Here is a 27,951-nt window from a genome sequence, read left to right on the forward strand (position 1 = left end):
CCTCTTAATTCTAGTGCTAACTCCAGGGCTCTAGGCTTCAGCCCACAGTTGGGGGAGCCAAAGGGAGGGCTCAGAACCCTACCAGCCCCCTCATCCATTCCACTACCGGTCTTGTCCAGCACCCTTTGAGCTTTTTAAAAAACGAAGATTGGGATATTTAATCCTATTATTCTCCAAACGATCAATGCATACCAGACCTTGATGCTTGATCCATGCAGCTGAGAGCTAGCATAGTGGAGAGCCCCCGCCACAGCAATAGGCCTCCCAGAAGAATGCTCACCTTTGTGTCCTACCAAGGAATGCATGCTTTCAAAACTGAAAGTGTTCCTTTGACTATCTTTCTCCAGGAAGAGTTTTGGAGTTCCTCTCTTTGAAGCAAGAGAGTCATCAAAGGCTTATTACCCCCATGTTACCATCTAGGGGATTTGGCCTCAAAGTTCAAGTCTAGATCCACCTCCAGATTATTTGGGCCTGATCCCATTAACATGCACCCTTAGGCCCGGATCAGTCATGGCTGTTTCATTAGTGACATGAGGATACAGCTTATCATCCTTGCGAGACTTCTGGGCTCCTAGAAGATAAGGCCCAATTAACCAACCTGGCCACAGAGCTTCCAGCGTATCGAGGTGGGTGCTTGGTAGTTCATGATGAATAAATGAATACATTCACAGTCTCCCAAAGCCAATCCAGAGTGAAATTGTGCCCCCAGTTACTTGCTGCTGTGTTTCAGGAAAAGTCTTTCTAAAAGCATACACTTTGGGAGCAAAATAAACCCAACAGGAAGAATCCCTGTGCTTCTCTCCCTCTAGGGCAGCTGCAGAGTTGGAGGTAATAGGATATGCAATTCCCACCAAAAAGGACCCACCTGTAATATGAGGGACTCCTTGTCTCCTTCTAGACGTGCCAAGCGTTCCTGGTATGTTTCATTACTAGCAACACCGTGGTGATTTACCTGGGACTAGAGAGAAGGGGAGAAAGAAAAAGGATGTACTTAAAAGATTAGAAAAACATCTTACCAACTTCCAAATGAAGTATGCAATTTGTGTGGACAGTTGCACTGATTATATGTGCAAAACCACCCACCTGAACAGGAAACCACAGGATTCCCAAACTACGACAAAGAGAACCTGACCAGATGCTGGTGATAGGTATGTTTTGAAAGTTGGCAAAACCACCCCCTCAGATGACCTCACCCTTGGCCGGGAAGGCCTCATGGAGCTCCAGACCCAGTGGTGCCCGACTTGATTGGATGAGTTGGGTCTGGTCTAGCTGGAGGCATAGCCTGCCAGAGGCACCAACAGCAATGTGGTTCTACTCTGTGAGGAGCCCAGGAAGCTGATATTATTCACAAAGGAACTATGTGGGAACAACTCCTGCAGAGATCTTGGTATCTCTTAACTCTCATGCCAGGTTCTCCAGAGCCAAGGCACACCCCCCAGCATGGAAGACAGGAGATGCCAACTGCAAGGCCCTTCACCTACTCACACATCTGTTCTAGAGATGGCCAATCCCACTCCTTGATTAGCACTCTGGCAGTCAGGCTGGAACACTGTGTGTGTGTTTTTTAACCTATGTTTTTATTGATTTTTAGAAACAGAGGGAGGGAAAGGGATAGAGCAGTGATGACGAACCTTTTGAGCTCGGCGTGTCAGCATTTTGAAAACCCCAACTTAACTCTGGTGCTGTGTCACATATAGAAATTTTTTGATATTTGCAACCATAGTAAAAGAAAGATTTATATTTTTGATATTTATTTTATATATTTAAATGCCATTTAACAAAGAAAAATCAACCAAAAAAATGAGTTTGCGTGTCACTTCTGACACGCGTGTCATAGGTTCGCCATCACTGGGATAGAGAGATAGAAACATCGATGAGAGAGAAACATCATAGATCGGCTGCCTCCTGCACACCCCATACTGGGGATTGAGCCACAACGCAGGCATGTGCCCTGACCAGGAATCAAACCAACAACCTCTTGGTTCCTTGGTCAACACTCAACCACTGAGCCACACCGACCAGGCCACACTGTGTTTCTACAAAGCTAGAGCTGAGTGAAGCAAGCTACGATGAAACATCTTGAGGAGAACCTAAATAACCCCGAGGGCTCTCAGAGGAGTAAGCAGAGAAAACACAGTAAATGGAAAGTAGCCAGAAACCATGAAACACAGAGGAAAGGGAGAAGATTAGAAATGGCAGAGGAGAGGCAGTATCTCATAAAATGCCCTGAGCTGGAGATGGAGCTGGAGTGACGTTCAGGGTGTGTCTGACCTGGGTGTGGCGGGGAGGAGTGAGGGAGCTGCTAATGGAACAGACCTGGCCCAATGCCACCAAACACTCCCTTTCCTCTGTGCTGAATGAAAGGCCGAAACCAGAGGCCCACCAGCGGCCATCCAGGGGCCTGACAGTCTGAAAAAGTAGATGTTATTGCTCAATGGGGAAGTGACAATCATAATCTGGGCTGCTTCAGAGGAATGGAAGCTCCAATGGTCATGAGACACGTTACCTGTGCCCCAAAGGAAGGTCATGATTGTGCAAAAGAGAGTCAGTGAGGAGCCCAGGCACAGGGGACTGGAGCTGGTTCCCTTCTCCGAAGCCCATTTCCCCACATTCCAACCTTCAGAAAGAGCTTTCCAACCCCCCTCCATTAAGAAAGGGCACCTCCTGCCTTCCCTTGCCCCACCCCTTCTCCAGTGGGCTGGGATGGGAGGTGTGGGTGAGGGCAGGTGGCAGAGCCAGGCTGGGCCCTAGGACAGAAACAGGGACCAAGCATTCTGCATTGAAGCAGGAGTCGCACTGGGAGAGCAGCACTGGCAGACTGGAAGAGGGAGTGGGAGGGCAAGCCCAGGGGCCAGTTCCCAGGGTGGCCGTGCCAGGCTCAAGCTAGACAGGACCCAAGGGCACTGCCACACCACTGCCTTTTGCACCAGCCTCTCTGCAGTCTGCATCTTGTTCATTGTTGTGGAAGCTCTTTCACACCATAGACAAAGGGCCTTCATAATCACAAAGGGCTCCTTTGTGTTGGTGGCAGTTTATTGTTGTTACATTAATTCATATTCCAGTCCTCACATGGTCAAGCTCTCTGACTAGTATTTAAGGATATAATTATAGCCTACATTTTCTCAGAGTCTTACAAGAAGAGAGAGAAAAATAATTCTCAACAGCAGGTCAAAGGCTCCTCTGTCAGAGAACTGACATGATGGTGATGTTCAGGGGGTGGGGAGAATAGAAAAGGACCCCAGCACCCACGTGAAGCTCTGCATGTCCAACCCAGTGCCAAAGTCGGCATGTGCACGAGGCCACCCAGCATGGACAGCTGCCACTTCTCCAGCAGGAGGTGAAGGAGAGAAGACCAAAGGGAAAATTCCTGCAAGACTCCAGCAAGTCAGGGCGCCAACCATGCCTCAGTCCAAAGGGGTGCAGCAGGTTCTTCATCACAACAAAAGGTCAACCCATACACTCACCCAGAGGCAGCTATTTTTACGAGGTGGAAAAAAATGGAAGAGTAAGAAAGATGATTTCAATAGTAGATTCAGTTAATATACAACATGCATGCCATAGAATCTATAGCACATGCTAGACTAGAAGTAGACACAAAAAATCCAAATCCGCCCTAGCAGTCAATGGAAAAAGGGAAGCGTGATGAATAAAAAGAGGCACAGAGCAGTACAGTCAAGTCAAAGTAACTGCCTGGGAGAAGCACAACTATTCCTGAGGAAGGGAGGAACACCTCTTATTTTCACAGAGATTATGAAATGGGAAAAACAACATCCATGATAATATCTTCACAGTAAACCAAACCCAGAACTCACACTTTCCTGTGATGTCCTCTAAATAGGTTAGGGGTTAATATGGGCCAAAGGCCAAAGCAAGTCTATGGAGACCGATACAATGTGGTCCAAGCACAGTGCTATAAACACATAGCAAGCATGTAGGTACTGTTCACATGTGCCAGGCACTGTTGAGAGCACCTGACATACATGAACTCATTTACTTCTTCCCACAACCCCATGAGATGGGTATTGTTTTTATTCCCATTTTACAGGTAAAGCAACTGAGGCACAAGTGTATGAACAAGGCACATCCCCTCTCAGCCAGCCACATTGGCCCAGATCACAGTGATGCTCATGGCAGAAAGGTCCCTCCCTCACCCCAAATCACTGTTCTAGCATCTTCCTCTCATACAGTCTATCCAAGTCACTGCTGTTCCCTAGCAAGCTTTTGAAAGGTATTAAACACCAGTGAACCAGAGATAATGTTCCAGATAGAAGAGGCTTTTGGTGAAAAAAGAGCCATGTCTTCACAATCTAGATGAGACTGACATCTCAACAAAACTGCCATCAACAGCAGAGCACAGACCAGAATAAAATGCCACCTCCACTTGAAGAAAAACCTGGAAAGCATCTGAGAACAGTGCCAAGAAGATTGTTTCAGAATCATCTTGTTGAATGCTACCAGCCATCAGTCAAAGTGAGGATTTGAGTTGAGGTACATAAATGTACAGATCTTTGTTCCAGTAATTGGGCAACAAGTTCAATCATTTCCTGTTGTCATTTTTGGATTGCAAAACAGATATGTTATCAAGGCATAAAGGGCCACATGGTAATGTAAATGCCATTCCAATGATTCAGAAATGTGTTTCAAAAGACATGGTTGGAACACAGCTCTGTTTTGCCCTACTTTAAGAAGAACTTGCTTTGTCAGAGGGTATATATGATTTCTTAATTCTACCAGTGGAACTGCAGTAGTAGAATTCTTGGATCAATACTGAGACCATACATCTGGGTCCCTGAGTGATTCTAGGTTTGGGAGTCTCTGAAAAGTCTTGTCCATATTCTCTGTTGGGTAAGTCAGTGATAGAGTGGTTGCCCAGCTCCATGTATGAAGTCAGGTTAAGAGGAGCAAGGCAGCTATCCACAGATGAGAGAAAGTCAAATTGAATTCGGAAGGAAGCTACATGCTAAATTTCCATTCTTTCCCACTCTGAGATGGCAAGTGTATCTAAAGGAGAATTTCTTCCCTGTTCAATGCTCATTCCATTGATGAATATAAATAATAAAAAGGTCATTTTCATTCAACCAATGATGGTAGCCCCTAGGCTAGACCTGTCCATTGGACAGCTAATGTACTAAACTGTGTTACTCATCTATTCGATCAAATTTTCTCTTCTGTTTTGATGGTTATTTCTACAAATATGACAGAGGGAAAATGAATCTTCTCATCAAAACTTCCCACGGTCAGAGCTTCTGATTATATAATCCAATTACATATGGATATTGTGAGGGACTAGGAGATCTGTAAAGAGATTGAGAGACACATTTCCATGTCCTTTTGCATTTCGGCTGAAGAAATGCCACAGTGCAACATGCTTCCTCTCTTGTATCACAGAACTGAATCAGGACGGGGAGTTCTCTTTACATGTAGATTGTCAATACCTCAGAAACTTTAGTCAACATTACTGAAGCTAAAATACATTTGCCTCTATCAAAGCTTTGTTCTCAAGAGGCTGGGAAAAATCTTTTTTTTTTTAATATACTTTATTGATTTTAGAGAGAGAGGAAGGGAGGTAGAGAGGGAGAGAGAAACATCGATTGGCTGCCTCCTGCACATTCCCCACTGGGGACCAAGCCCACAACCAGGGTATGTGCTCTGACTGGGAATCAAACTGGTGACTTTTTGGTGGATGCAACAGACAATCAACTAAGCTACATCAGCCAGGGCAAAGCTGGAAAAAATCTTGAATGCAAGGAATTCAGCCTCTAAAACCCAGATCTGTTGAGGGCAAATGTAAAACATAGCCAAGAGTTATCAGATCAAAGTCTTCCCCAGGCCTTACAAGTGATGTTGCTGAGACTCCTCAGGAACAGAGACAACACAGTGCCTCAAGGCTTACAGATTATGGGTCTATTTCTAGAAGAACCAAAATGCTATCACTGCTAAGGCTGGGCAGGCCTAATGCACAGCTTCAGCAGTCCACAGAGTAAGGTGGGGAATCTATATATTTTTTAAATCCTCACTGGAAGATATTTTTCCTACTGATTTTCAGAAACTGTGAAAGGGAGGTAGGAAGTGGGGGAGAGAGAGGGAGAGACACATTGATTGGTTGCTTCCCACATGCGCCTAGACTGGGGTTGGGGTTTGGACCCAAAACCCAGGTATGTGCCCTTGACTGGGAATCGAACCTGTGACTCTTTGCTGCTTGGGTTGCTGCTCCAATCACTAAGCAATACCGGCCAAGACAGGTGGAGCTATTTTTTAAGCCATGTCTAAGTGGAGGGAGAGGCTTCAGGTTGCTGTAGCAGCTGCACAGGGTGTTCTTTGGTTGGGGGTCAGGGAGTTGATGATGATAGCTAATCAGCCTCAGTGACTGGAGAGCAATGAGAGGATGGAGAGTAGACTGACCAATAAGGTTCCAGCATGGGCAGAGTCTCTGCATAAAGGGCAATTCGGACTATATAAGGTCACTAGCCTAATCTCAACTGAGTCCTGCCCCCACCTCTCCCATGGGTAAGTGTAAAAGGAGTTTATTCTTAGAAAGTTCCTCCTGTACTGAGAGCTGGATGCTAGCAGACTCAAGAAATAAAGTATGTTTCCATATCTTGAGAAACACTGCATTTTAATTAGAGATGATGTTATTAGAAGATGTCTAAGGCCTCCCAAAAGAAACCTTATCATTAGTTGCAGAGAAGCTCAGACTAGTCAATGTCACCTGTGCTAAAGAAGAGGGATGGAGAAGACCAATGCACACAGAATTCTTCTGAACACTTCTTTAGTGAAGCCTATCTGTCCAGAATAGGCTGGGATCATTACCTAGACTGTGACCACCTGACAGAATTGAGGGCTGTCATCTCTTTAGAGACAATCCTCACCTCCCAGCCACCTGATCCAAGCTTGGCTGGTTGGAATCTTCCCTCTGAATTTTTAAACATGGGAACAGAAAGCGGTAGTGAGCGGTGCCAGAAGGTTCTGAGGTTATCAGTAACCATGTCCCCTCCATGTGGAGGCAGCTGGTTTGCAGGAGTCAGCTATGAAGCCATCATGCACAGAAACAAATGAAAGTCAAGAAAAGATAGAGGACGGTGGCATTCTCATCCCTGGTTCACACTGTCTAAAGGCAGCGATATGGCCCTACCCTTCCTGTTAGTCCCTTCTTGGCCTGTACTGGTCCAAGCAGAGTTTCTGTTACTTGCAACCAAAAGTCCAGACTAATGCATTGATCTCAAAGGGAGGCTGATCAACTGACTGAAATGTACTCCTTTGGCAACAGACATACAAGAAAGGATTCCTACTATTGGGACATAAATTACAAAGGAATTCTGCCCACTGTTGCCTAATTTGCTTGAACTGGCAATTTTGAAGATGGCATTGAGCCAACGGTAGTTAAAAACCAGGATTATCATCAAGGGCCAAAGGGGATCTACTTTGTGGCACAGGGTGTGTCTGTGTGGGATGTACTGGGATAAAAAAGGCACCCAGTCTCCTTTGTGTGTGGAATGGATGGCTTCCTAACCACCACCTGTTGGCCTCCATTCTTATTTCCCACGTAGAACAAGACACGGAAATGACAAAGTAAAGACAGGGAATGATACGAGATGCAACAGGCCCCTCGGCATCAACTGGGGGTTGGGGGAACTGGAGAAGTCGGGGGTTAAGCCTTCTCTGCAGAACAAGGGCAGCAAGAAATGGCTCTAACCATGTGTAACCTCAGGAAGGTCACCTCATCTCAGATGCCCCATCCTTCAAATAGAGAACATTATACCTCACAGAGCGACATAGAGGTTCCGTTAGATCATTACACACAAAAACTCGTGGGAATGAAAGTGCAGCGCGCTCTTTACAGCAGGATGCCCTAATATTTCCTCTGTGTAACATAAACAGTTTCGGAATGATTGTGGAAATACGGAAATCATTAAATTGCCTTTGTTTGAGCCAAAAAGACCAAAGTAGAGTTAGAAACAGTTCATCCCTTGTGCTGACAGTTTTAATTAGCTCTTTTTGTGCAAGAGGACAAAACAAGGCAACGTTTCTGATCAGGATGCCTAGGACGTATCTGTAAAAGTCTGCACAAACAACCCAAGGGGACAACAACCAAAATGCTTTCGGGCTGGAGAAGGCAAAAGGCGGCCTGAGTGACAGCGCAGCACCACCGCTGGCTGAGAGCACTGGAACTGAGCCTGTGGCGCAAGCAGCTGAGGACTGAGGGCGTGTCCACTGTCCCTGACCAGATGCCTGTGCTTTGAGTCATACCTACAATGGCCACATTTTCCCCTCTTTACAAGAATTTTACGACATACTCTAAGTACTGTGTGCTGTGTGCTACATGCATGTTTAGAATGAGCACAGTGAGACTACCAATAGCTAGTAAGGAACCATCGTAAAACTGGAATTACTATTTGTTACAATCCAGAAGTCAGGTCAAATTTAGGTTAAACATGCTTTCCAGCCAAATTGCTCAGGGCAGCCTCCTCCGAGGCATCGCCCTTGGGCCCGCATGGATGGTCAGATTCCACGACACTTGCTCGCTCCTGACCTGGCTCCTCCACGGCAGCTTGGCCAAGGGAGAGCCATGTCAGGTCTCTGCAGAGTTCTGGGTGGGATGTGTGCCTGATGCCATGGCTGGGGGCCATCCGATCCCCAGCAGCAGGACTCCGTCACAGCCTGGCTGGCCTCTGCCAGGAGAGCACGCCCTGCATGAATGCTCTGTACGCTCTTGCTCTCAGGGATGCTGGGCGAGGGCAATGCTGCAGCATTCCTTGACGGACAGGTCCCGGAGATCGGAGACGTGCTACCAGCACTGTACTTCACTGACCCTGGGCAAAGAGCTGGCTCAAGAGCGGTCAAGTGGGGCAGACAAGGGTTCACATGAGGGTGTCATCTGGTATGTAAGGTGCAGTGCGGGGGATATCCAAAGCAGTCAGCTCCCCAGTGTGGCAGCTCTCAACATCTGTGTCGTCATTCAGAGCCACTGCTGCTTCTCAGCGCTTCAGCCATGGGATCCTCAAAAATACACCTGCTCTCCTTTTTTCTGATATCAAAGCCTACGGTCTTTACCAGGTGAAGACTCACTTCCCTTAGTGCTTCTAATAAGCTATAGATTCCAGTTCCCTCAGGATCCTGGCCTCACTATGTATGCTGTCCCAACCAGTCAGATCATTTTAAATTACATGATGCCTCCCTGCCCGAAAATACGCTGAGATTTTGGACACAACACACTGGGTAAGCCTTGGCCCTGGATAAGTCTAGGGATGGTTTTCCCTTCTTTAGTCACTAAATATATAGAAGGCATGTGTTTTTAGCTGAATGAGGAAACAACAACAAAAATATGCAGCATTTCAGGCTGTCTGTTCAAAGGGATCTAATCAAATTCAGAAAACCAATTTCAAGTAAGCCACGATTGCTGGGCACAGGGGACATGTCCAAGGCACTATTCACATTTGGGAACTTGAAAAATGTACACCTTAAAAATAAGGGAACCAAAAAAAAAAAATAAAGAATGAGAATAAGTGGGTCATTGCAGCTACAGTCACTTCCCATTAAATGGCTCAGGTTACCCATCACCAAGGGAACCAGGCACTATGAGTGTAGACAGGTGCCTGTAAATAGGAAAACCTCCCCCTGGACACTCTGGTAAAGGACTTAAGAGCTATCTAGCAGTTGTTACAAAACCAACGGTTCCCAGACCAGTTCCATTTTTTCTAGGTGAAGAATAATCAAGCCAATGTACTATCTTTGACACAGTCTTAAAAGTTTCTTCCAAATATAGTGTGAATGACGTGCAATCAGATCTTTAGCCACCAGGAGTCCAACAAGAGACATCTTATTCTGACCTTGACCTTCTTATGCCCTTTGCCTCTTGGTTTCAATTATATATAAACTAGTGGCCTGGTGCATGGATTCGTGCACATTGAAAGGAAATTAATTTGAAGAAATATTTCAATATCACTATTTACCTTTTCTCTATAACAGAAGAGTCAACCAAATTCACGATCGACAATGACAGATAGAAACACACGTGTGATTGGCGCCAGCAAGAGTCTTACATGCATTGTGCATGTGTGAGTCAACTTAGCCTTGGAAAGATATAGAATAAACTTGCTTAATTAGACCTGCTTTCTGATTTAGCTAAACTTTTTCCAGCCCAGTGAAGCACCCCAACTTCTCTCTCAGGTAATTGTCAGCAACACAGCAGTAAATATCAACACAAAGCAGATTATTTTTGTAGATCACGCAGGGAGAACAAAGGGTAAGATATTTAAACTGCAGCAGTGTTTGACTATATTCTGCGCAGTGAGACAACCTCAAGTCATTTTCAAGGTCCACCATTTCTTACTTCTTTTTAGTTGGATCAAGTTTCTAAACTTTCTAAATCTCTGTTTTCCGGGTAATGAAAAGAAAATAGGAATTAACCGAGTCTCCTATCTACCTACTCACATTCATGGAAAAGCAAAGCACAGTTCATAAAGCAAATTAAATAGCTTGGTTAGACCAATGTTCACATAATCGTGTTTTATTCATTTATTTATTGAGTGGCTCCAATATTCCTGAACACCTACAAGGCACCACACTCAGTAATAAACAAATGCTTTCATCCCTGCCATCAAAAAGCTCTGTAGTCTTTCGGGGCGATGTGGCAAGAACTGCCCTAGAGATGTACCTAAGCCAGCAGCAGTGGCAGAGGGAGGGATGAGTCAATTACACCTTCCAAGGACAGGAGAGGCTTTAAGTGGAATTGCCATTTGAACGATCAAGACTTAAAAACCACAAAGTAACTTTCCCAGGAGAATGGGAGAACGGCATCTTTAGGCTCTTCCCAATACTGATAGGCTATCCATGAAGCTACAACTAACACATTCAGGTTTCCAGAACTAACACATTCGGGTTTCCAGAACTAACACTGAAAATAAAGGATACCTTGAGGACAGTCTGTCTATAAGCTCTCCAACCAAGGAGTTGGTGTGATGCACATGGAGGCTCCTAACTGGTCATCCTGGGCGGGGATCTGGAGTGAGAGTAATGCACTTATTTATCAAAATCTTTTTCCAAGTCATAGCCTTGGATAAGCTTAGTTCTTGCTAAAGGCTCTTGATCATGGGTGGATGCCCTAGGCTGTAGGAGAAGTGTCATCTGTAAGTGAGCTGGTTATCTGAGGAAGGGATGGTCGTAAAGCCAGGTGGAGAGAAACAACAGGAGGCTCTTTCCTCATCTCACCAACTCCATAGACACACTGACTCACTATTATTAACAACACGTCTGGAGACAAAGGGGCAGCATCAGGGGCTGGGGTTGTGGTGGAGGTTGTGCTGTGACTGTTTTAGCTCTCCTGAGGCATTAGAAGTAAACTGTCCAGTGCCTCTTGGACTGCCTGGACCTTCTATCCCTGGAAAAATGAGCCCTGCTTGGAGCTGCTTTTAGAGGCTCTTTCACGACTATGGAGGTTGGAGCCACTCGTCTTAAAGCAGGGCAGGTGCGAGCTGCTGGTGAGTCAGTCAGGAATGGAACAGCTGAGGGGCAGAGGACCCTCCCTATACTTGTGGCAGGAGATTACATTGCCCTGGGCTGTCTGTTGGGGAAGGAGCTGGAGGACCAGCTCTGGTCAGCTTCCACTCAGCAGCCAGAGCCCAGCTGGCCAGAGCCAACAGCCCTGTGGCTACTCAGAGGGCCAGGTCGCAGCTGCCTTGTGTAGGTTCTCAGCATGCTTTGGTCTGAGACCTTTACCTGGAATGTGAGAAGGGGCTGAGAACTGAAGAAATGAATGGCCTAAGCTGCACGGCTAGGAGAGAACCAAACTGGTCCCATCGGTTCCTCTTTCAATTCCCCCCGCCTGGTAACGGGCAGCAGCAGTTAACTTTCATTGCATGTTTCCTATATTCATCGCACTATGCTAAACATTTTACATACAGTATCTTACTTGAGCCTCAAAAAACCTGTATGTGGCAGGCACTTATCTTCCTTATGCTATAGATGGAGAAATCCCAACTACCTAAGATGATATCCCTGACGAGTGTGGCAAAATCAAAATTCCATCCAGGCCTTTCTTAAAACTGCATATATTTTGTTAATTTGTTAATCCTCACCCAAGGATATTTTTACTTTGATTTTTACAGAGCATGGAAGGGAGGGGGAGAAACATAGAGAGAGACACATTGCTGTGAGAAAGACACATCGATTGGTTGCCTCCCACACACACCCCAACCAGAGCTGGGATTGAATCTGCAACCGAGGTATGTGCCCTTGACCAGAATCAGACCTGGGACCATTCAGTCCACAGGCCAATACTCTATCCACTGAGCCAAACCAGCTACGGCAAAATTGCATATTCTTTACTCTAATGGTGCACAGTATCCACCCCCCACTCCAAGGCCACTGAACAATGTTTCTTTCCTGAGCAAATACCTTCCCTCTAGGCTCTGTGCCTCCCTGACCACAGGCATCACCCTCATTGCCCCAACATTCAAAGACTCTGTCTTGCTCCCAGGCACTGCCCTCCTGGTCTGGTCAAAGGGCAAGGGCTGCTAGACTGCTCACCAGGTCACACCTCATCCAGGCACCTCTTCTTCTAGAGCCACCCCCTCAGCATGGGAAAATGAAAGAGCCAGTGTTTCCACCTTCAAAACTCTGGGCTAAGAGAAACCTGCTCTCCAAGCCACCTTGGCCTGAGGAGGGGTGGGTGAGCTGGGCAGGCAGGAAGGACTGGAGACCCACCTCGTGGAGGCATCCACTACGGGGATGAGGCCAGCAAGGGGCTGAGGGAAAGGGAGGGTCTTGAGGGAGTTGGATGAAGAGAAGGAGGGCATTGGGGACAAGCTGGAAAAGGGAGGGAGGATACTTGGGAGCCCACCAGAGTGGATGCAAAACGATGAAACTAAAAAGGTAAGTGAAGGCTGGGCTGTAAAAGGTCTCAAAGGCCAGGCCAGCAGAAGAGCCTGGGCTCTGGCTTCCGGACTGAGGGCAAGTGCTTGGGCCCCAGGAAGAAAAGGGGGATTTTAAAAAGGAGAATCTTGGCAGTAGGTTCTAAGGTGGAGAAAACAGAAGAGACTCTGATGATACTGCCTATTAGATATGTCCAACACACGGAGGCAGAGCTCACAGCCTGGTCTCAGCACAGCAAGGGCATTCTTAGGGGACACCCATCCAGAATCAGTCTCTCCACAGACAGACCGTCTCCTCAAGGTGCAGCGTCACATCTGCCCAGGGGGTGGGACAGGGCGCCAACCATCCCAGGCCCATGATAGCTGGAAGACCTCCTGGTTAAAAAGCCTCATTTTGGGCTTAGGAAAATAAAGGCTACGTGATAGGAAATGAACTTCTTATCTACCTATTCCCCACCCCCACCCAGGATCTCCCAAATGAGGCTTTTTAAATGCTTAAGACCAGGGGTCCTCAAACTTTTTAAACAGGGGGCCAGTTCACTGTCCCTCAGACCGTTGGAGGGCCGGACTATAGTTTAAAAAAAACAAACTATGAACAAATTCCTATGCACACTGCACATATCTTATTTTGAAGTAAAAAAACAAAACGGGAACAAATACAATATTTGTATTTGCATGTGGCCCGTGGGCCATAGTTTGAGGACCCCTGCTTAAGACGATGGACGCAAACCTTTGCCAGAACGTCTCTTCAGCACGCTTTCTGGTGCCTGCAACGCCCCTGTCGCAAAGCTGAGCAGGGACTGAGCACAACAGGATTTCTGCTGGGTTCTAAACCAATAATTTTCTAAATATTTGGCAGAAGGGATGAGGAAGGAGAACCGGACGGGGAGGCAACGAACAGGGTTCAAGATCAGGCTGCACCACCACTAATAGCTGTAACACTCCTAGCCATGAGGTCCGGCCTCTCTTGGGCTTGGTTAAATGAGGGGTTTGTGCTGGTTGATAACGGCAAGCCCATGGGCTCTCTAATTTCATTCAGCTGCCTCCCTTTTCGCAACACTGCTTACCATACACCACATCACAGCTAGAGTCATTTTCTTAAAATACAAACTGGATCCCCCAGTGTATCCCATGTCACATCTCTGCGACAAGTCCCTTTACACAAACCGCCCGGCCACAGCCCTCACGGCGGCCTGCGCTGTCCTGTGTGATCTGGTATCTGCCGGCCTCTCCCCATGGTCACCGAGCTCAGCCACACTGGCTTTCTTGCACACAAGAAACCCGCCTGACTCTCTCTTGCCTTCTGACATTTGCACATGCTATGCCCTTTGCATGGAATGTTCTTCGTCCTGTTTTTCACCTGACGCACTCCTACTTCTCTCTCAGGTTTCAGTGAGTGTTACTTCCTTAAAGAGGACTCCCTGAAGGCTCCTGTTCCATCTCCAGTAGCCCTCCTGGGCCTCCTGCTCCTCCCCACCACACTGATCAATTAGCAATTGGGGTCTGTTGACGGGGACTGCTTACCCTCCCTCTCCTGCACTAGAGGAAGATCCCCCAGGGCAGACACTGGTTCTACTTTGCTCACCCCTGGACTCCCAGTACCCGAACCTCAAATATTTGCGAAGTGAGCGATGCGGAGGGGGCACGCAAAAGCCAGCAGGCACAGCGTTTGGGCATTTGGGTCGGGGCCTTCTGAGCTGGTTACTTCCCGTCCCTCCGGCTCCTCCCCAGTTATAAGATCAGATCTCTTATCTGTCAGCTGCTTCTGCCCTTCCTGCCTCTGCAAAACATTCCGCCTCAGCGTGAAAATACACGGATACCCTCTCAGCCAGTTATAAGGGGTCACAAACGAGGGAAGAGCCTGAGTTCTGGGAGTACAGGTGCTCTCCAGCACCCAGTGTTCTTTCATTCCTCGCTGGCACTGCTCACTCGCGCTCATCCCCTCAACAAAGGGCAAGAACAACGGGCAGCCCAACCCTGGGGCTCCAGAGCATTCAGCAGAGGACTCCCCAGAGAGCCTGCCTCCGGAAACACCGCCGCTTTCCACTGACAGCTCACTCCTCTCCACGCTGGATAACATCGGGGCTGAGAGGAAGCTTAACAACCTCCCAATTCAGTGCATTCTAAGGCAGCAGCCTCCAGTCGGTGCCTTCAAACCAAAAAGCAAAAGCGGTGGACACCTCATCTGGGCACGGTGTTTGGAGCTTCCAACCCTGTGTGAGTGCCAAGGTTCAAGCAGCTAACTTTCCTCACTCCATTCTGGCCTTTGGGACAGAGGCACATTCACCAGAATGTCAGGAGAAACAGACAGCTGGCTGCTTCTCCCTGGTGTCTATAATTAGATTCTCATGAAGAACTTGGCCACACAGAGCTTTGCAGGATACATCCCTTCCCCCTCAACACACAACTCCCCCCCCCACCCCCCGCCCCCATAGGGTCTCTCCCCTCACTCATCTCCACGGAGACCCACACAAAGCAGCCATTCACTTACCCTCTTCAGCCACGCAAAGTGCTTGTACACATCAATGTCCCCATCCATGCTGGGCACCCATGTCAGCAGTTGGACTCCTTGGTTGAAAAACCCTTTTTCTGGCCAGAGACCAAGTTTTCTCCTCCTTCTTGTCTCTGCCCCTCCCCCTCGGGAACGTCAAGCTGTGTTCAAGTTTCCCCACATCCCTGGCCTGCGTCCGCCAGCCTTTGCCTAAACAGTTTCAGATACACAAGGGCTCAGCCCAGGCCGGGCTGCTCCAGATCCTCCCCCGCCGCCCCCACAGACGCACGCGGGCACCAGCGCTGAGATGCAGAGCCCGCGGAGCGCTCAAACCTAACACAAAGGTAGGGGGAGAGACAGACCGTACAGGAGTTACACACACACACACACACACACACACACACACACACACAGGGAAACATTCTTTTGGTGATAATACCAGAGCCTGCCAGAGGGAAACAGTCCTGAAGAAAATTCCTCGTCTGGCTTCCCCTCTCTGCAGTGGCTGGAACTCATTATGGAGAGACCCTGATTTCCTGTCTCGGCCGCTCTCTGCATTTACCCACAGGCTCCCAGCTGCTCTGGGTTTATTTGGGGCCCAGGAGAAGACTATAAATAAGCGCTGCGCTTGGAGGAGCTGCTGGTTCCCACACACAGCTGACCCCCACCCCGAAGCCCACGCCTGCCCCTTGTCCTGGCTGTGCCCCGAGGAAAGCCTATCGTTTCCAAAAAAGAGCAGATTCGGAACCAGCTCCCGTCTGGGTTCCCGGCCCTGCTGGGTGTCTGCTGTCGTTGGCGCTGGTGACACTGGCCCCTGGAGACCAGCTGCTATAACCTCAGAGCCCTCTGCCACTTGGGGGAGTTGGGCTCCCGGCTGCTGCCAGCCACCGCTGGGCTCCCTGGGGTCAAGTTTTGAACCAGGTTGGGGTGGGGTTGAGGGGGGGGGGGAGGGTGGTAGAGCTTCTGTCAAGTCCCAGGCCTGCCTCACTGGTCGGTGCCAGTGACTTGCCTCCTCACAGGCCAGGGTGGGAGGAAGGGTAGGGCCCAGGCATGTGAGTCCAGGAGAGGAGAGGAGAGCTCTGGGTAGGAGCCTGGGAAGGAAGGCCAGCCGCCCTGGCAGACAGGGAGCTTCGTCTGTTTTCCTATTGGCAGGTCACATGCTGGCTTTCCAGGGGCCTCTCCACACTCCCCAGACGCTGCCCCCACCGCACACTGGTCTCCTTGGAGAGCTCCCCTCCAACAGCTTTCCTCCCTGCCCAGCCCTTGACATGCAACCTCTGCCTATGACTGGTTATGAAAGCGATCTTTGATGTGGGGGCAGCGGGAACTGCGGTTACATGAAAGGGCTCTGAGCTCTGCTGTGCAAATGACTTGCAGACGGGCATCTTGTGACTGCAGGGGCCTCTGGCGCCCTGCGAGTCACCAGGACTCCCAGCCTGAGGAGAAGGCTTTTCTGGGTGTCGAGGTGCCCCTCAGAGCAGCATCAACATTCACCAGGGCCCGAAAGCAGGGCCTGGGGATGAAGCAGAAATGTATCCTGCAGCCTGATCCCTGAGGCTAGCTCAGCCCACAGATCACAGGGAGGCAGGGGAGCTCTGGCCGGCAGCTGGCATGAAGGGAGGAGTACATTCCTGCAGACACACCCTGAGCCGAGGCCAGAAAGGAAAAGCAGGCTCTGCTGCCCATGCACTGGCTCTCCTCCCTTCTCACCTCTGGCCCAGTTCCAGAGCTCAGCCCGCGCCCCACCCAGGCGAGGTTCTCTGCCCAAAACTGTGATAGGATGTGTTAATGAAGACCATCTCTAAGGCTGCAGGGATAGGAAATCCTTCTTTTTAAAATATATATATATTTTTTATTTCAGAGAGGAAGGGAGAGGGAGAGAGAGAGAGAGAAACATCAATGATGAGAGAGAATCACTGATTGGTGGCCTCCTGTATGCTCCACTCTGGGGATCAAGTCCGCAACCTGGCTCGTGCCCAGACCAGGAATGGATACCGAGGCCTCCTGGTTCATAGGTTGATGCTCCACTGCTGAGCCACACCGGCCGTGTTAGGCAGGCCTTCTTAACTTCTTTTCTGTCTAAAAGCCTAAGAAAGTCAAATGAAGACCTCACACATTTGCCCAGCATCCAAGGCAAATGAAACTGACTTCCTGCCTGGGAAAATAAGGAATGACACATGGTATGTGGTACAGGTGTTTCTGGGGCTCCGGGGAGGAAGAGGTCTAGGAGTTGATTTGGGGGCGAGACAGCGCGGCGGGGCACAGTCCCAGGCCCTGGCCCCTTGGAGGGAGGCTTGGTGTTCCTCATAGGTTTTGGTATGAGAGGAGGAAAGAGGGGACGGAGGAAAGAGGTGATCGTGGCAACAACTCCCACCTGCCCCACAGCTGACAGTTTATATATCTGCCCTCTTTACCGGACTGAGGACATGTGTCTGAGCCCTGATTCGCTGCTCTGACTTCCATGCCTAGCACAATTCTTGTTACATGATAAGAACGAACATGGTGTTTTTGTTTTTTTTTGAATGAAAGAATAAGGCTCAAATGGTAAGACAGGTAAGAAAAGACTAAAGTTCTACTTGGAGGAAACAAGTCTCAAGGTCTGCTGTTCCAGACTAAAGATGCTCGACTCAAAGAGGAAAGGACACGGCCAGTTTCATCTATTAGCTCAACTCCTGTGTGATGAACTGGCTGTGGGGAGGAGACTGGGAAAGGAGCGGTGGGAGGGTGGGGCAGAGGGAGGGATCCAGACAAGTTGCAGCTAAATTCCTGATGTATTTTTTTGGTATCCTCAAGGAGAAATTCTTACCTCAGCTCCCTATTTTTAAAAAACACCAAAGTACATTTTATTTCTTTGTAATTCAACTCAAAAATCCACAAAATAACATTCCAAAAGAGCTAGGCGCAGGGCATGTGTGTGTGTGGCTGGCGGCTGGGATGTGGTGGATGCAGGAGCAGCAGGCTCCTTTGCACACACTATCCCCCAGGTGGCAGCTGGCCCAGATGAGACCCCATCATTGTGCCAAGGAGTCAAGCCCTGGTCTCCCCACCTCACTCAGAAGGCCACCTCCCCCCGCCCCCCCTAGGCACCTCACAGCGGTTCATAGAGGGGCTTTGGGGATCAGAGAGGCTACTAGTGTTTGTATATATAAATCATTATGTCTCTGAAAATAAAGTTTTCATCAGAAAATGATCCATGACTCCCAAAAGATTGGAAGCCTGGGCTTTACTTGGCCGATGTGGTTACTCAGAAAGGGTTAGGCTGTCCCTATGAAGGAGGGGTGGGGTTTCTGCTTCCATTGCGCTGCCTCTTCGAGGTCGAGTCTCAGTCCCTGGACCCATCTGCTAAGAGAGAAATTCTGGGAACCACACAGGCACACAAATAGGGGTCATTGCAGTGAGCTTGACAGCCCTCAGGTCCTTCCCCAAAGCAATTCACTCACTGGCACGGACTCCACTCACTATTGCCTGAAACAAGAGGCGCCAGCTGACGAAAACCGGCAGGAGCCTGGGTACCACTCATGGAGCTTCCCCTCCTCCTCACCTCAGGGCCTAGAGGGCACCCCAGGACAGCCACCTACCTGGCTGGAATCCCAGGTATGTGTGGGAATGAGTGGGGGTGGGGTTTGTGAGGTTTTGCTCCTCCTGCCGGCTGCCAGGAGCCAGCAGCATCTAATCAGGCAGAGCGTGGACTGAAAGGGGTGTTGTGGGTCACCGGCCATTCTGCCGACCTAGCACCTGAATCCTGAGCTCCAGCTCAGCCCTGAGCCTTGTCCTCCGGGCCCTGGTGACAGGGGCCAGGACGCAGGTAAGCCTCTCAGCAGGCGTGCTGCGCAGTGAGCCGGCCGTGCCGAAACACAGAGGGGAGAAGAGGAGGTTGACAGGGACGAGCTCAGGACCCTGCTCCTTTGGGCTGACAGTCAAGCCCTGCTCGTAAAATAGCATCCTGGCCGCTGCAGCCCAAGGTCCCCAGAGTGCACAGCACGTGGGTCAGGACAAGGGTCGGCACAGTTTCCCTGTAAAGAGCCAGATGGCAAAAGTGTTGGACTTTGTGGGCCGTATGGTCTCTGTCACACTCAACTGCCAATTGCAGTGCAAAAGCAGCCACAGACAACACGCAGTAAGCCAATGAGCGTGGCTGTGTCCCAGTAACATTTTATTCATGGCCCAGAAAATGGAATTTTATATCATTTTTACATCACAGTATATTCTTCTTGGGATTTCTCTCAATCACCCAAACATGTAAAAATCATTCTTAGCTCATGGGGTGTAAGGACGAGGCAGCGGGCCCAAGGCAGGCCATAGACTGCAGACCCCTGGGCCAGGACAGTGCTTCCCGCCTGCCATGAACCGCCTGGGCTGGGGGAAGTTCTTGTAAGAGTTTCAGATTCTAACCCAGTAGGTTGAGACCGTGCATCACTAACAAGCTCTCAAGTGCTGCTCACACCGCTGGTCTCAGGATCTTAGCTGAGTAGGAAAACCTTTCAAAGTTCCTGGAATCACAGGGTACCGAGGAGTTTGCCTGGAAGCAGGAATTCCCCGGAGCCCGCCTGCCTGCCTGCCTGCCAGCGGTGCCTGAGAGGGCAGAAGACCCTGAGGTGTGTGACTCTGGCTGGCCTTCTTCTTGCGGGGCTGAGTGTCTACATGCTCAGACCTCAAGTTATGCTAACCTGGCAACATCCCGCACCAGGTCCCTGGGGTCTGAAGCAGGAAATCGCATGGGGAAGGATTTATTTGCTCTTTCACCAGTGTTTGCACATTCTTGGTCATTTATAAACATTGGTTCTTAGGGGCTGAAATAGTCTCCTCGAGTCAGGCCTGAAAGGAGCCAGATCTCTAGAATTTAGTAGGGTAGAAATTACTTTGCGGGAGAAGGGGGTGAGGGGGGAAGGGTGGGGAGGGGGGAGGGGGGAGCCAAAGTTCATGAAAAATAAAACTGCTAAATTAGCAGTGGCCAAAGGCCCCCCACCTGGGGTGCTGTGCCAGGAAAAGTGTATTCAAAATCCCCCCCAATATTAGAGGCTGCTCCAGGGCAAGGTCTGGCAGCTGTGGGGTCAGGAAGTGCCTTCTGAAAGGAGAGAGCCAGCCTAACAGTGCCCCAGCAAGAGGCACTGAAATTAAGGGGTGTGAACAGGCCTTGTTGCCCTTGACAATGGAAGGTCAGGTCTAAGCTCCCAGGACCAGCCCTCAGCCCTCTGCTCTCCTGTGTCCTCTCCCCAACCACAAACAGCGGGGGCCTCCGAGGCCTGTCCTTTGTCCAAGGAAAATGGGAAAGAACTACCTTTGCCAGCTGACCCAGGTGCAGTGTCCACCAGCTTCAGGAATGAGGTGCCATCTTTCCAATCGGAAAAAAAAAAAAAAAAAAAGGTGTTTTTCTTGCACCAAGTCCATCCATACCCCTTCCTTGGGATTTACGCTTTCCAGAATTTGTCCCTGACTTCCACCTAGTGGCTTCTTCCAGTACTGCACAGGCACGAAGAACCGCACCCACAGGCATACCAGCCCCACCCAGAGCTCCCATTCCTTGGGAGCCAAGCACTGAGGAAAGAAAGAGCTGACACTTAGACTTTCTGAGCTCTCACTCAAGTCCACACCTGTCATAGGTGGAGGGCAAGAAACACAGACTGGAAATGGGCTCACCGTAGGCTCTGCTTTTTTTTTATTCTTGAAAAATAAGCACCAAATTTCCCCTTCTCTCTTTTAAGATAAAAAGGGTCTCCTATGAAACTTTTGACTAAATTTGCAAAATAAAAATGTTCAATATGCATATATCCTGGCCCATCTTTTGTCCCGGGCCCTGGGTGGAGAAGGAGATATAGAGACAAATGAGAAACCCAAGCTCACAGCTCATGATTAAAACAACAGCCTTTCCTTCCCACCTGTTTTGCAACTCTCTCTGGCTTTTCAGTATGGTAAACAGATTTGCTCCTTTGGCCAGAAGGAAAGGTTGCGAGATGAATCTGGCAGGACCGCCTGGGCTTTGTGTGCGGAGCTGGGAGCTGCAGAAGCCGCCATCTGTGACAAGGTGGTGGAGCTGATGAGGGCGGGGGCCATGGGTCCTACTGGGCCTAGGTCTTCTTTGTTTTTCGGAAGATTAGTTATGAAGGTAACTGAAGGTACCTGAACCGGCCAGTAGGATGTCAGAGGTGAGCACACATCCTAGATGGGGCCTCACTTCCCCGGACCGGCCAGGCCCAGCAGAGGCTGCCCACTCGGGACATCCTTTCCACTCTTCCTGAGATGCCGGCTCCGCTGAGCCCTGACACTGCGCAGCTCCCTAACCTGTTTTCACCCAGGAAACCGAAGGTCTAAATGCAGGAAGGCAAAGCTGGTGCCTACGGGAAGCCGCTCAATAGAGCCCCTCAACACACTGCAGGGCTGGATGCTTGGCCCGTTCCGTTCCTGCAGACAGATTGCCAAACCAGCTGTCCTTACTACCGAGGAAACTGAGTCCCACAGGAGGGACAAGGAGGCTGGCCCAAAGCCACATAAGCAAAGTGGCAGAATACTGGCCTTTTAACGCTTTCCTCACCTGGTTCAGTTTGCTTCCACCTGCCCAAGCACAGTGACCAGGACACCTGCAACCTCGCAGGGGAAAGGCTGGGTTCCCTCTGGGGCCACACCTGCTCCATGTACCTCACAGAGGTCGGGGTGGGGGACAGAGTACAGTCCCTCTGGAGGTTCTCTGCCAACCTTTCTCCCTCCCCTTGGAGCCTGGGCTCTGCCCTGATTTGCCCTTGCTCCTGCTGCTGCTGCGTTTGCCTGCCTTTCCCGACGCTTCATCTCTGGCACCTGAAGCCGCGGGTCTTCACCGAGGACCCCCAGACCCACATCCAATGCCATTAGACAGCATGATAGACTGGTGCCTGCGGGAGATGGGAAGTGTATGTTCCAGCTGTTGGAGAAGCACCCAGAGTGGCTCCATCTGGAAACTTTACTGGCTCTGGAATCTCTTGGGCATCTCCCAGGACCTATATCACTAGTTACCACTGTGCACAGGCTGGGTCCACCACCCCCTCACCAGAGAGGTGTCCCCAGCCCTGCAGGGCCCACTGGAAGCTGCCTGACTGTAGCCCCTGTGTGAGCTCTACCACCCATGCTGGCCCTGGATCCACCTACCCAGCCTCCCCCCAGCCATGCCAAGCAGATGTGGAAGAACAGTGACACTCCTTCCAGAGTCAAGGTACAGCCAGATTCCTGGGGGTGGTCATAGCAGAACCGGCCCCTTCTTGCCTATGGCACATGTCAGCGTCTCTGACAAGCACCGCTCTCCTTTCTCAACTTCAGGACCGCCTGGTGGGGCTCAGAGGCTCCTGACCAGAAATGGCCATATTCCCCCTCGGGCATCCTCGCACACCTCACCGCAGGCCGAGGAGGTGGCTGCAGGGCGGGGAAGGAGGCTGCCCCTTTCTGGAACTCAGCTCTGTTCCCATCACAGCAGAGAAGCCTCAGCTTTCCGGCCTGGGCCTCAGCCTCCTCCTCTGCGCCCCTCTATGACCCCGAGGGCCACTGTGGTGCCGCACCACAGCACAGGGCGGCCTCCTCTGCGTCTCTGCAGGCCAGGCCCAGCTCTCTCGGGCTGCAGGGACTCCCTACACTACAGCCTAACACGGAGCTTCCTGGTGCTCTCCCAGCTCTCCCGGACAGACCCAGAATTCAGAAAGAGATACTGCTCCTAGAACAAGGGAATCCGGGCCCTGTGCTGCTTTCCTCACGGAAGCCCCAGAGGACGTTCCCAGCTCAGAGAGCCCGTCACGTACCTTCCAGGCCAGAAGCCAGCCTTTCCTCCTCCTATTGGCTGCCGAGGAAGGGAGGGCCCTGTTTCAGGCCCCAAAGTCTGGAAACTCACTCAGAGCCCAGGAACACTGAATCCTGGGCAGGTCTGCTCCCCTTGGTCTTTAGGATGAGTCCGACCTTCTTAAAATTAGCTCCCCAGGGAGTACTTGCAACTGCCAGCCACTCTGTGTCCAGCCCTGCCAACCCTACACGCAGTAGAAGAGGCCCCCCCGCCCCCATACAGATGGTGGTCCAGGACTAGTCTGTCTGCTGTTTATTTCACTCTAACCACCAACCACTGCCTCTTCAGCAGCCCCGTTTTCCTTGGGTACGACATATGCCAACACCTGTGCCTGAGGATCCACGATCCCTGATGAATAGCAACAAGAGGAAACCACATTTCCTACCATTTCATCTTTCTCCTCTGGCCACAGCTGATTGGCTCTTGGGTGGAAACCTGACCCAAGGGGAGTTAATCCAAAAAGCCTTTAATTTCAGTTTTTGTTTGTATGTTGTTGTTTTTATGCAGTTAACATTTCTTTGTAGGCCTGGGGGACTTAGCTCAAAAATTATGAGCTAAGCCAATCTGATTCTCTCCTTCAGGAATTTGAGTTCACACACACTCACGGGGAAAAAACATAAAAAGAACTTGTCAGTCAACAAGAATAAAGTCAAACCTTAAGGACGTGCGGCAGTTGCTCTGCGCTGTCTTCCTAAGGGCCATTCATTTCCCCCACTTCATCCTGGTTCCTTCCTGACAGAGGCCAACCCCACTCTGGTGGATAAAAGTACCAATACTGTTTCCCAGCTTTCCTTGCAGCTAGGGTATGCACATGTGAAAAATGCTGACCACTGGGACCACAGAGAAGTCTGCGGGAGGGTTTCAGAGGACTTCCCTGCCTAATTAGAGAAAAATTAAAAAAGACATGTCCTACCTCTGAACATGGCTGTGTCTGTGTGAGGCTGTGTTGCCTGGTGCTGCAGTAGCCATCCAGCAACTGCCAGGGGACACATCTGAGGGAAACCAACACCCTGAAGACCGTGAGGCAGAAAGATGGGAGCGGCCAGAGCCTTTGAGGTCATTACAGAGCCACTGATTTAACCCTGGGACCACCCTGCTCCCATCCTCTGGACATATTAGTGACATGTCAACCTCCTTATTGTCTATGGCACTCTATTGGAGAAAGAATCCAATGACAGAGATGTCACGAGGCAGAGCGGGACCATGCCAGGCCAATGTAGCACAAAGCAGTCACTGAGGCTGTCTAACGAGAATATTGCAAACATTCAAGGGGTGCACAGATATCATTGATGAAAAGGGACAAGGCTGCCTGCCTGATCCCTCAGGCTGCCTTACTAGTTCCAATTCCAGTTCTAAGCCACATGCGATTTATTTTTTAAATGATTCAAGTGAGTCTCTGGTTTGAGGCAGTGCTTCTCAAACTTTAATGTCCGTAAGAATCACCTGGCGATGGTTCAGTGGGTCTAGGGTAGGGGGTCCATATTCTGCACTTTTAAATTTCTTACAAGCTACCAGGGGCTGCCAAAGCTTCTGGTCCACAGACCACACCTGAGTAGCAAGGGCTTCTAACTAAAAGTGCCAATCTAAAAAGTTCCAGTGGCCATAGCCAGTTTGGCTCAGTGGATAGAGCGTCAGCCTGCGGACTGAAAGGTCCCAGGTTTGATACCTTGGTTGTGGGCACATCCCCAGTTGGGGGTGTGCGGGGGGCAGCTGATCGATGTGTCTCTCTCATTGATGTTTCTAACTCTCTATCCCTCTTCCTTCCTCTCTGCAAAAATTAACAAAATATATTTTAAAAAATAAAAAGTTCCAGTGGATCTGTAATACTATCAAAAAGAAAAAAAGAAAAAAGTACCAGTGATTCATGGATTTAGATGTTATTTCCATACAGATAAGACCACTATGGAATGTGAGCGCACCCGGATTGTAAAAGGACTCTAGGTCTGCAAGACCTAAAATACAGACAGGCTGTCTCTGTGCAAAATCAAAACATTAACATCCAGCCTGGTGTTATGGAATGTTTATATGAACTTTTGACCCCTGAAAAGTATACTATTCATAGGTTGTTGATGGCCATAATTACTCTAAAAGATTTATGAATGCAACAATTTTTAGGAAAATCGCCCCAAAGGGAAGGCATTTCCCCAACCATTGTAAATAACCCCAAAAGAGATCTACAAATCTGAACACAAGCTGTTTTTGCAATGAAGCCTGCAAAAACCAATAACTCTATCAACTGCCTTTGAATTAAAAAAAAAGATTTTTTTAAGCTTTTTGGGTAAATTACAAACGTTAGATCCATATGTCACACGACACACTAAAAAGCACTGCAGATGAATTAGAGTGAGAACCGTAAGCTAATCATCAAACCATAAACCTACTGGAGGAAGATAAAGGTATTACTTGACCCGAGTGTGGGAAAGGCCTTTCTAAAGATAAAAAGGAAACCAGAAAACCCAAACAGGAAAGACGGATAGAGTTTACTATGACAATCCTTTTAAATTCCATGTCTCAAAAAGCCCCATAAAGGGCGTTTAAAAGCAACATTAGGAAAAGAAATGCTGCAAATAAAGCAAAGGGCCAATCACAGAGGTCACTTAAATACTTAAGAAAAGCACCAAAATTCTAATAGAAAAAAAAAAAAGCATAGACTATGAGAAGACCAGGGTAGGGCACACACACTCAGGGACTCAAAGTGATCTCTAGGGTGTGTCCAAAGAAAATATTGGGACTTTTTTTTTAGCCTGTCCTTTAAAAATTTCTACTTTGGGAACTGTTTTATAATTTACATACATAAGGATATTACTGCTTAGGTGAATATGAATATATGGAGAATGAAACTTTTTTCAGATGGGGTAAGATCAACAGTTTGGGAAACCATTCAGAACAACAAATACTAAACTAATGAAAAAAAATGCTTAACTTTCCTACTAAACAAAGCAATGCAACAATGATAAAAGGAAAGCATGTTCCCTATGAAATTAGTAAAGTTGTGTGTGTGTTTTTTTAATTTTAGGTATTATTATTGATCAGGATGCACAAAAGCCCCACTAATGAAAATATAAATGAGCACAATCTTTCTAAAAAGTGGTTTGGAAAAATGTGTCAAAGATATTAATACCTTTGGATTAGAGCGGCCAGATTTAGCAAGCTGCATGGGACATACTTATTAAAGACTAGAGGCTCAGTGCACAAAAATTTGTGCACTCGGGGGTGGGGGGGGTCCCTCAGCCGAGCCTGTGCACTCTCCCAGTCTGGGACCCCTTGGGGGATGACCACCTGCTGGCTTAGGCCTGCTCCTCGGGGGGATTGGGCCTAAGCTGGCAATCAGACATCCCTCTGGCAGCCCGGCAGCCCTCGGGGGATGTCCACTTGCCAGCTGGGAGCAGACCTAAGCTGCAGTCAGACATCCTTAGCGCTGCTGAGGAGGCGGGAAAGGCTCCCACCACCACCGCTGTACTAGCAGCCATCAGCCTGGCTTGTGGCTGAGCAGAGCTCCTCCCATGTGAGAGCACCCTGACCACCAGAGGGCAGCTCCTGCATTGAGCGTCTGCCCCCTGGTGGTCAGTGTTTGTCATAGTGACCAGTCATTCCCAGTCTTTCTGCTGTTAGGGTCAGTTTGCATATTACCCTTTTACTATATAGGATAGAGGCCTGGTGCATGGGTGGGGGCCGGCTGGTTTGCCCTGAAGGGTGCCCCGGATCGGGGTGGGGGTCCTGCTTGGGTGCCTGGCCAGCCTGGGTGAGGGGCTGATGGCTGTTTGCAGCTTGTCACACCCCATTCAGTGTGGGGGTCCCCACTGGGGTGCCTGGCCAGTCTGGGTGAGGGGCTGAAGGCTGTTTTCAGGCTGGCCAAGCCAGCAATGGAAGCTCCCAGCTTCTCCTGTTTTTCTTTTTTGTTTATTCTGGGATTTATTTACCTTCTATAATTGAAACTTTGTTGCCGCTCCTGAGGAGCAGGTTTTCAAACCTAACCTATAACAGGCCCACGTGAAACCCAACCAGCAACCTTCTCCACTGTCCTCTCCAAGCAGTGTCTGTCTGTATTAGTTTCCTATTGCTGTAGTAATAAATTACCACAAACCACATGGCTTATAGCAACACACATGTATTATCTTACAGTTCTGGGAGCCAGAAGTCTGAAATGGGTCTCACTGGCCTAAAAAATCAAGGTGTTGGTAGGGCAGTGTTCCCTCCGGAGCCTTTAGGGGAGAGTCCACTTTCCCAGCTCCTAGCAGCTGCCTACATTCCTTGGCTCCAGGCCCCCTTTCCATCATTAAAACCAACAGATGATGTGTTGAGTCCTCGAATCACATCACCCTGACACTGACTCTGCATCCTCCTTCCACTTATGACTCCGGTGTTTATGTTGGGCCCACTTGGATAATCCAGGCTACCTGCCCTATTTAAAACTCAGCTGACTAGCAACCTCAATTACACCTGCTACCTTCTGCTTTGCCATGTAATATCCCATATTCACAGGCTCTGGCAATTAGTATCTAGACATCTTTGGGAGGTCATCGTTCTCCCCACCACACTGGCACAGATATATTCAGAATACCAGGCAGACAGCCTATATACTGAAAATACTGAATAACACATATATTGTTCAGTGTTCTGAGGAAGGCATGGGGATGAGACTACTGACAGAGGCCTCTTGAACAGAAAGCAGGCTAGGACACCTGGGATGTAACCTGTAACAAATGGTATGGCCTCTAGACCAGGGCGTCTCAACTTCCTGGGTCTGTGATTTCCAACATCAAGTCCCCCTCTTAATTCAGTGTTCCCGTTCCTGC

The 27,951-nt window shown here is 49.2% G+C and overlaps 1 protein-coding gene across 2 annotated transcripts in view; it reads right to left on the reverse strand.

Annotated features, from left to right (window-relative positions):
• Window positions 1-27,951, reverse strand: part of PPFIBP2 (PPFIA binding protein 2) — a gene marked incomplete at its 5' end in the record, with an annotated part of 95,789 nt that overhangs the window by 55,381 nt on the left and 12,457 nt on the right. For both annotated transcript variants that reach the window (XM_081099126.1, XM_081099125.1), the window contains one exon: window positions 866-958. In XM_081099126.1, the coding sequence (XP_080955252.1) occupies window positions 866-958 (93 nt within the window). The remainder of the gene's footprint in view (window positions 1-865; window positions 959-27,951) is intronic.

This window comes from Myotis nattereri, assembly GCF_964212035.1.
Source record: "Myotis nattereri genome assembly, chromosome: 9".
NCBI classification, from domain to species: Eukaryota; Metazoa; Chordata; class Mammalia; order Chiroptera; family Vespertilionidae; genus Myotis; species Myotis nattereri.